The sequence below is a fragment of the Nothoprocta perdicaria genome, unplaced genomic scaffold (assembly GCF_003342845.1).
Source record: "Nothoprocta perdicaria isolate Ctin4 unplaced genomic scaffold, notPer1 scaffold_2, whole genome shotgun sequence".
NCBI classification, from domain to species: Eukaryota; Metazoa; Chordata; class Aves; order Tinamiformes; family Tinamidae; genus Nothoprocta; species Nothoprocta perdicaria.
The window spans coordinates 13,479,638-13,489,449 of NW_020455204.1; the positions used below are offsets into that span (position 1 = coordinate 13,479,638).

Genomic DNA, 9,812 nt, shown 5'->3' on the forward strand with positions numbered 1-9,812 from the left:
TATGGCAATTTTCTACTAGCCAGATCTAATTCTTTTCAGCCAATAATCAATAACACAGGATGAATAAAAACATCTGAGCTTTTGGAAAGTAAGCAATAGCAGCAAATGTCTCCTTTCTGTTCAAACTGGAAGGGTATCTAATTATCACAGTATTTAGATAGCTCTAATTATTCTAGCCCTTTGTTTTAGATACATTATGATGCATTCAGACAAAAAAAAAAAAACATATGGAATGTCCAGGTTCTCCTGTGACTCTCTTGGAAAACCTCTTCCTAGCCAGTATTCTTACCTGAGGAACATACAAGAGTTACAGTAAGCAGTAATGAATGAGAGGAATGTTAATAAAAATTACAAAATTAGAACATATCAGAATATTAATTTCATAGTTAATAATGTAAGAGGTTTGCCAATGTGACGGAAAAACAGGAAATATAGTCTATCTGGACTTTAGTAAAGCATTTGCAATGATATCATATGGGAAGTGACCAATCAAGACTACCAAAGGACTGTAAGCCAGGTGTTGAGTTAGCTAAAGGGGAAATGACAAAAAGGGAATATTGGTCTGGAGGGATGTTAGTAGTGGCATTCCTCAAAGAACTGTCTTGGGACAAATTTCATGTAATTGGCACAAAAAGTAGCAGTGTACTAGTGAAATGTTCTGACTCAACAGCTTGGAGGCAACAGCAACTACAAAAGACTTGGAATAGTTAGAATGATAGCTCTGGGACAAAATTTAACTGTACGAAGTGTCGGAGAAAAATAACAAAAAGTTTTTACCATGAATCAAAAGCTTGTTAGCTGGAAACCACTAAGCGGAAGTCTGTGACAGGCTAATAGGATTACCAGACTTCACAGATGGGGATGCCTTGCTTAGATCCTGCCCAGTTCCTTACAGGCTTTTTCAGCTAGGAGTGCTGAGAGGCAGGTAGGGAACAGGCGAAAAAGGCCACAAAATCATTCCAACCATATAAAAACACAGAAAATAATGGGAAAATTAGTGTCTCATATGCTTTAATATGGGGCCTGGGAGTTAGGATTGACCTTTGAGAAATTCCTTGTTATATGGGACATAGCAAGCCTGCCAGCTGCTCACAGGACGACTGTGAGGACCACAGGAATGAGGGCTGCAAGCGGGTAATGAAGATTCTCCTGAGATTACCGGTCTCCAGGCTAACAGTACTGCTCAGGCAGTAATATTGAGCATTAGTTAGAGCTCTCCCATGACCCTTTCTCTTACCTGTGGGTGGGAAGGAAATCTGAATCTGAGCACCCTAAGGACTCAGAGAACAGACCAGGGAGCAAATGATAGTGATTAATATCCACAGTGACTTCTTTTTATCCAGGGTGAAAAGAGTAAATATCTTCTTAAACTGTGTGACATGTGACTCTCACACGTGTCTGAGGGTGAAAGGGTGGCTGAGAAGGACTCCTCCTACAGGAATTTCTGCTGAAGCAGTGGGAATTCCTTCCTCCACTGCCCTGGTGGCTATTGCTGGTACTCTCCGCACTGGATCACAGAAAAAGGTTCATAGTGAAGGAGGCACCTTTTCCTGTGACCTGAAAGAGGCATGAGGTCCTTTCCAACCTGGATTATTCTGGATTATTCTACGATTTATGACCTCCAAAGGTAGGATGAAGGATACCTATATTTTTCTTCTCAGATGTCCTTCTCTCATGATAACTAGGAGAGATTCCTTATCTTCACTAGGAACTTCCTTCTGAAATGCCTACCCCTGCTGTGCTGAGGAGGGAGCAGGAGGGAAGAGGGTGTCCCTGTTTGTTGTGTGGCAGCAGACTTAGGGAAGGCTTGTGGCCCATGAACATGGCCCATGCCACTCATGGCCCTGCACATTCAGCTGTGTCCTCACAGCGTGCCCTGTCTCCTCTCCATCTACCACCTCTGCTTTGCCAATCTACTCCCAAACTGGAAGCTCCTCCAGGACACTCTTTTCCCTGCGATATCTCCAGTTCTTCCTTGTCACTTTTGACTGTGATCCAGCTTCCCCTGTTCAGTACTTACAGCTCTCTTGCAAGACTTGTAGTTACTCTTTTGGGCAGGTAAAAGAAGGAAGGACGTGCTATTAGAGAAGACAAGAACCAAACATCTTTTCTATAAAATGAAAAAGAACAACAACAAAAAAAAACCCACCTTCCAGAGTGGTTCCTGAAAGCTGGATACTAGGCTCATCATTAACCATTTCACTGCTGATTACACTACTGGAAGGGCATGGAAGGGTAAGGGGGGGGATATATATGACAAATATAAAGTATGTTCACTCCAGTCTTCTGTTGGGCCCATTCACATTTGGGCTGTGATAGTATTGCCATAGTGGCACAGGACTTGCTCTGAGTTAAACCCAGAGGCAGTTAGCTCCTTTCTGAACACTGGAGACATACAGAGTTGAAAGCTGGAAGGCTGCCCGAGCTGCACTCCCTCCAGACACAGTCTAAGAGAAGGGGAAATCACACAGAAAATGGTGTAACGGAATAGAAGAAAAGGGCAGGGACTGCTGTGATCCAAAAGAACAGTGCCTGAAGGAAGTCATGAGGGATGGAACATGAGTTTAACAAATAATAAAAGACTGCAGCTCTGCTGCTTGATTTTTGAGGGCAGCAGGTTTCAAAGATGTGAATGTAGCCTGCACCATCTGTGCAAGCAACATGACTGCCAGCTCCTTTCTTGAAAGGTCGGCCGAGGAACAAAGCAGGTAGGCAATTACCCTCTCTGCTCTCAGCGTTTAGAGTTTAAGCTGTTCCCAACTTACAAAAGATCTTCCTCTAGCAGTTGTATTTATCCTCACCATGCCTTCCAAGGAAGGGGAGTACCATTATTCCCATTTTACAGACAGGGAACTGAATCTCAAAGGCTAAATTACTTACCCAATGCCAGAAAAAGTGTGGTGGAACAGGGGACTGACCACAAGTGTCCTAATTTCCAAGAAAGTGCCTTAACACTGCACCATTTCTCTTGCAAGGCCCACACAGGCTGCACTGTGCAGGCTGCACTGTGCAGGAGCACACCTAGGATAAGAGGCTGACAGGTGAAAATGAGAGTAACTTAGGCTTTAACCTGCACTTTGTTTTTTGCCCTCCAGCCCTGAATTGCCCACACGTTTACAGTATAGCTTTTGCAGCACTTTCTCAGAAGTTGGAAAATAATTGCCTTCCGCTAGCAAACACACAGTTTGGGCTGTGTGGCACAGCAGAAAAAGCCAACGCAGCTCTCCACTTAGTGCTGTGTCTGCATATTAACGTAAAGAGGGTCAGTAGGAGTGCTCACAGTTCTGAGAAAATGAGTAGTTAATTATTGCTAGAGGACAAGAAGGGAAAACATGTGATTTATTTTGTTGCAGGAAACAGCCAAATCACAAGAATTGCTGCTTTTTCTGTGGCCTGTTTCTTTGTGGGAGGGCCTACGTATAGTGATATTTGCGATCATCAGTTGAGGATATTCAGCATGTTTGAGTATTAAAGAAAAAAAAAAATCCTTCTCTGCTTACCAACAGGAACAATTTCAATAAATCAAATGCAATATTCAGCAAATATTTAAGAATACCATTTTTCTTCCCCATTTGTATCACCAGGCAACTTGCTAGTAGCTTCTGCCATATTCACTGCTCCTGAAGATTTTGTTTCCGCATTTTCTGTATCATCAACAGCCTGTAATGCTTCAGTCAGCTGCATTTTAACCAAAATGCCCTTATTTGTCATCAGTATTAGTAACTTAAAAACTAATGAGCTTAATCTCCAGGCAAAAATTTAGTAATCTTTTTTTAATGTTATCCATTCCTCCAAAAAGTTAGGAAGTTATATTTTACATTCATACTCCATCTGAAATAAATACGTATAAGAAAATGGATTATCACTACAAAATATAGATAATTAACTTCTAAAAACATCCTTAGAAAATATTTTTATTAAATGCCTTATCCAGAATTTTCTGTTACGGTGACTGGAAAAGTTAGATCAAAATGATCAAATCAGCTCTGCAAAAATCAAGTTAGTGACACAGATATTTCCAAAGTACTAATAATTACAGAAAATTATGTTTATAAAGTCACCTAACATCTTGACATGCTTGTAAAATCATCGGTATTGCAGTCTATAAAAATAGCAAGAATTCTTCCTTTCTGACTAAGATCATGAAGGAGTACTGGGGAGGACAATTTGCCTTCTACCCAATCCAACTTCACCTGCAACAAGGCAGGTAGGAGAGCGCGGGGCTTGTGCCCAGTGCCCACGAACAGAGCAAAACACTGTCACTGAGCCCAGAAAACCTATTGCAGGACTAGGACTTCTGATGTGAAGCTCTGTAAATCAAATCTCCTGGCAACTGGCAACTCCCAAAGAAATAGCAGAAACCTTAAGCCAAACTTCAGGGGAGTTATTGCAATATGACAGATGCTCATTTTTTATTTTCTGTTGGCTTCCAAGAAGAGTAATTGGTTTTAATCAGCTAAAACATCAAACATTTTTAAAAGACTTCCACTATTCTAACACTTAACACCTTATGGATTAGCCACTTAATTAAATGAATCACAACAAATGGGAAAATGATCATTATTGAAACAGGCATCATCTTCTGAGTTTATTCACTGCAATAGCAAGCAAATTCTTTGCATGAACAGCTACAAATTCTTTATGGGATATTCTTAAGAATATAATTCTATAATATATATATATTATAGAATATATATTTAATAATATCTATAATAATTCTCAAACTTCTTAAGATTCATTTTGTTAATTTTGTTAACTGATGCTTTTCCTAGAAAGGCTGACTTAGCAGCATCGTGACAGCACTAGGATGTTCTGGGCAGCAAAATTCCTGCCAGCCTCACTCACGCAAGTGAATGCAGTAAATCCACTCTGGCTTCAGCCATTACATGTGGCAAAAGAGCACCTGAGAACTCACAGGCGTCGGCTGTGTTCCTATTTTCCTGGCAAACAAACTGGAAGAACTGCAATGCTTACTGTGATAACAGAAGTGTCTTTAAAAATAAATAAATAAATCAGAGGTGTGTGTCTGAGAGGGAGGGGAATGACTATGAAAGATAGAGAATGAGCAGCAGAAAACAAAATGATGGTTTGGTGACAGAGAGAGGGGAGAAAAAAAAAAAGCACCATACATGTCAAGTATTCTATCCGAATTATTATTGAAGTGTGCAAGGTATAGAAAAATAGATTACTGTCTCGTAATTTAACAAATAATATTCACTGTATATACACTCATGTAGATTACCTAAATCTTGTAATGATCTTTAAGGGGCTGCTGTCAATATTCAAGTGCTAAGAATAAAGTGAGAAGCAAGGAATAAAAGGTAGTAAATAACAGTTAAATGAACATGTTGTACTAGTACTCTGATAGTATCAGATTACCGACTGTAGCTATATTTTATAGTTTATTCATATTGTATTGTTTAGAAAGGCATCCAATTCAAGTGAAGCTTTTTAGCAGGGGCAGTCCTTTACTAAATTATTTAATGATCGTTTTTCTCAAAATAAACCCAAGATTTTAAAAACAGTCTGTAAAGGCCTGTAAAGGGTCTATTTTTCCACCCCCAACATTTGATGCTAAACCAAGTAACAAAATGAAAAGAAAATCCCACACATTAGTTTAAAAGAAGTGATTTTTAATATACAAATTTACACTTACTCTGTTATATTTTCTGCAGCGCTCTCTCAGTATATACTTCTATCACTCTATTACTTTTTCATAATAAAACCACAAAAAGTAATTCTCGTACCAGGGAGGAAGTTGTAGCGGTCTGCATCATTTATTCTATTCATAATTTATTCTAGAAATGTTTACAGATTAACCACTAAAGCAATTCCACTTCCCTCTTGTCAAGGAAATAAATATTTCAATTCTAAACCCAAGAATCACTCAGCTCGCTTACAGTCAGTGCATTATGCCCCCAGATCCACTGCCAAACAGGTTTTTTCTTTTTTTTTTTTTTTCCCCCCCCGGCATCCCAGCCAGCAGCATTTGTTCCTCCTCACGTGCCCACATTCTCCTCTGGCCACGCTTGAAGACACTTCAGGATACGAAGAGGCAACTGCAGACGTGCTTCCACAGTCGCACCACGCATCGCACTCCGCCGGCCATGCTTACTTTCTTCCAAAGGGATCAGACCACACTTTTAATCCTACAAATCAAACACGAAATTCCAGCAGTTCAGAACTAACCTGTTCATGCAAGTTAGGTCTGCTAGCCCCGCCTCGTGCACAAAGCGAAGCCAGACCCTCTCTAACAGTTTCTGTACTCGGGTCACAACTTTCTTTCAAGTTATATATGTATTTTGGAAAGACAACATCATCTTGATCTTTGGCCTCAAATAATGGAAAATACATAGGTAAGGTGGTTTGTTGTTATTACCCTCATCTAGAATAGCACTTTATTTTTAATTTCTCCAGATTTTACTTTTGACTAGTTGGTGATGAAAATTTGTACTGAGTAGCCTTGGACATGAAGTGTTTACATCTCAGATAAATATCATAGGTCCATCCTCTTTAATATTTTGTTTAGAAAAGGCAGGTGTAAGTTTTTTTTTTTTTTTTTTAACTTTTTTCCTGTATCTCTTCAATGCTTTAGCATTTGCTTGGACTGCGAGTCCTGCACTAATGGCCTAGCTAATGAGTGCAGGAAGAACATCGTATTGATCCTACTTGGTTCTCCCTGCTGCTCTTTTTTTTTTTCTTTTTTTTTTTTTTTTTTTTTTTTTATAGATAGGAGAAAAAAAAAATCCCCCAAAAACGTACTTAGATATGAGTTATTTTATCAAGACAAGCATCCACATGCATATAAATGCTCCAACCTTGAATACTTAACATCAGTTCCATGACCTATGAAACAGCAAACTATCAAGGATGGTCTGTCACAGTATATTGGTTTTTTATTCCCTTTGTATCCTTTTCTATCCCTTCACCCAGTAGCAGCAGCTCTTCGCACTGCTTTCAACATTTTCCTGGATTTTTTGACTTCTCACCCTGTGAGGCTTATGAGCTAAAGCTCCTAAAAGGTGCCTAAGCTGAGCTGAAAGCAGTATTGCACAAAAGGAAAGTATATTTGTTACAGTCAGGTCTCAGAATACTTATGGCTGCTGCTCACTTTGAGCTGGTTTAGAAATTAATTTCTAATATGGAATTTGATATCTATCTAATAAAGCACGGAGATAATCGGATTTAATACAACTTAATTGGTCAGTTAATTTAGAAACAAACTTTGTTGAATTCAGAAATTTTAAGAGAAGAACTGGCTCAAGGAAACGTTTTCTTGATAATTTATTCTAAATTTATAATAAACTTAATGTATTACTTGAATCTACTCTTTAAGTCCTCAGAAATACTCAGATCTTATTTCACAAGACCTGTTAAACAATAAATACAAGCACATGAATCAAGTGTACCTGGAGGCTGAATGTTCTCTTGAATAATTCCTGCTCGGTTTATTAGCTGCTCTTTCTCTGGAAAACAGAACAGAAAGAATAATAAAAAGAAAGTACCAAACATCGTGAGAACACTTAATAAAATGATATTGAAAATTATATTTGTTCTAGATGATACCCTGTAAATTCTGGTCATAGCAGGTCTGTTTGGGGAGATTATAGCCAAACTTTAAGAAAACCAACTTAAAGGAATGAGTATGTCTTTTTAAAAAACAAACAAACAAAAAAAAAAAAAAAAAAAAAGGAAAAAAACTGCCATGACACTATAATTTAAGGAATGACTAGTACCTTTAGGAGCTATTACTCATATGCCCAACATAAAACTGAGTGTTTTTCTGTTTTTTTTTTTTTCCCCCCCTCTCTTTCCTGCCCAATAGTGGTGATCTCCAATTTCAGGCCCTGAAAAACGTTACATTTCAACACAAGCAGATTTCACGGCAGCAACTCATGAAATTAAATACCAGGGGCAATGTTTTCCATGCAACGGATCTGACTCAGGTTCTAAGTCTCAAGCACTTCCAAGAGCGCAAGCAGGCAAATCTACATCCTGTTAAGTGCTTTGCTATTGTAGTGCTTTGGAGCGCAAAATCAAAGCTGGGATGGATTGGCCTTTTTCCCATCCCACTGAACTTCTAAATCTTCTAAGTTCACACACCTCCAGGGGAAGCAGCAACTAAGCTCACTTTAAATGCAAAACTCACGAACATCTAAGTGTTACCAAGCTGTCCTGGTAACTCAGCTGCTCCACTGTGCTGCTTGTCCCCAACTTGGAAGGCACCCAGTAAATACAAGATGAAAGCAAGCAGGCGTTTCAAGCTCACAGATGCAGCATCACTCCCCTGGACTAGAATCCATTCCTGCCTTTTGCAGTGTTCCTCTGTGAAGCTGTTCCCCATGCCTAGCTGCAGACCCAGCCTCCCAACACAAGGAAATACTGAGTGTTGGACCAGCACTCAAGTCCATGGGAGGTCTGAGCTCCAGCAACAGCTTTGCTGTCACACAGCTCACTAGGCAGCTCTGAAAATAACAACTTTTGCACACCAAAGATGAGCACTAATGCATCTGCTTCCCATGTTCTCAGCAGATGGGAACAAAGGTTTAAGCAGCACTCCTGCTACACTGATGTCAAGGGAAGACCACAAGAAATAATAAAGGGATCATCAAAGCAGAATTTGACCAGCATGTCATAAATGAAGCCTAAAATCATGCACTAAATAGCAGGTTAAGTACTTGCTAAGTGCATACTGCCCACCCTGTGGGCTAAATGGAGATTATATAAAAAAAAAAAATCCTTAATCTGCTAGGGTCGGTCATGTAACTCAGAGGTGCAAAGGAGGGAGCTTATCCATCAATTTTGTTATTCCTTAGCACTGACCAACACCTATACCGCTTGCAGGAAGCATGCTGCAAGCAAACACACGAGGGTTTTTAAATAGGTACACAGAGGGGAAAAAACGTTTATGGGCAACTTCTAGATTTGCCGTTTCCTTAAAGAATTGCAGCCGCTTGCGGGACAGACTTTTCCTGGGCCCCGGGGTGACACTGAGGCCGCTCTGGCAGGCTGGTAGGGCGGGCAGCCCCTGCTCTGCTCCTGGCCAGGAGCCCCTTGGCCCCGGGACGAGCTCGCCGCCGCGAATCCCGCTGCAGCGCCGCGGGCCCGCTGCGGGGCCGGCCCCATCGCGCCGAGGCCCTCCCGCCTTCCCCGCGCCGCGGCGGCCGAGGGCGCGCGGGGGGCTGCGGCCCGGCCCCGGCTGCGCTGGGGGCTCCGGCCCGGCCCCGCGGCCTCCCCCGGCGCCCCGCGCTCACTGTACTCGTCGGGCTGCAGCAGCGGCCGGAAGTAGATGGGGTAGAAGGCGGCGGCCACGAGGGCCGCGAAGCCGCCGAAGATGAGCGCGGTGCGCGACGCGGCCGCCATGGCCGCCCCGGCCCGCTTCCGGCGCGGGCAGGAAGCGGCGCTGTCACGTGCGCGGCCGTTAACGGCGCGGGGCCGCCGCGCCCCGGGCTGGTGCGGGGCGGAGGGGGGCAGAGCCGCCCCGCTCTCCGGCCGAGGCCTCCGCGTGTCCCCGCGTGTCCCCGCGGAAGGGCCCGAGCGCGGCGGCCCCGGAGCCGCCGAGGGGCTGGCCAGGAGCGGGGCCGCCTCGCGGGCCGTGTCCCCCGGGCGCTGTCACGCACAACCTCCCAGCGCGGGCGGCCCTGGTGAGGGCCGAGCGAGGCCCCCGCCCGAGGCGGCGCTGCCGCCGCCCGCCCCAGGCCTCTCCCGGGGGCAGCCCCGGCGCGGGCGGCTCGCGCGGCCCGGCCCTGACGCGGCGGACACGTTTGCAGCGCGCGGCCCCTGCCCGAGGCGACACACGGGGCGGGAGGCGG

General features: G+C 43.2%; 1 protein-coding gene across 1 annotated transcript; it reads right to left on the reverse strand.

The window, feature by feature from the left end:
- Positions 1-5,469: 5,469 nt before the first annotated feature.
- On the reverse strand, positions 5,470-9,375 carry SMIM20 (small integral membrane protein 20). The gene is made up of 3 exons (XM_026037814.1): positions 9,255-9,375; positions 7,410-7,466; positions 5,470-6,149 (listed from the first exon to the last, which is right to left on the reverse strand). Exons 1-3 carry the CDS (start codon positions 9,361-9,363, stop codon positions 6,112-6,114), a joined length of 204 nt encoding a protein of 67 aa, XP_025893599.1. The 5' UTR covers positions 9,364-9,375; the 3' UTR covers positions 5,470-6,111.
- Positions 9,376-9,812: the final 437 nt, after the last annotated feature.

Coding starts and splice junctions, on each gene's coding strand:
- SMIM20 (XM_026037814.1), bottom strand. CDS start 9,363: ATGGCGGCCGCGTCGCGCACCGCGCTCATCTTCGGCGGCTTCGCGGCC. Junction 7,467..9,254: donor GCTGCAGCCCGACGAGTACA/GTGAGCGCGGGG, acceptor TCTGTTTTCCAG/AGAAAGAGCAGCTAATAAAC. Junction 6,150..7,409: donor AGAGAACATTCAGCCTCCAG/GTACACTTGATT, acceptor TTTGATTTGTAG/GATTAAAAGTGTGGTCTGAT.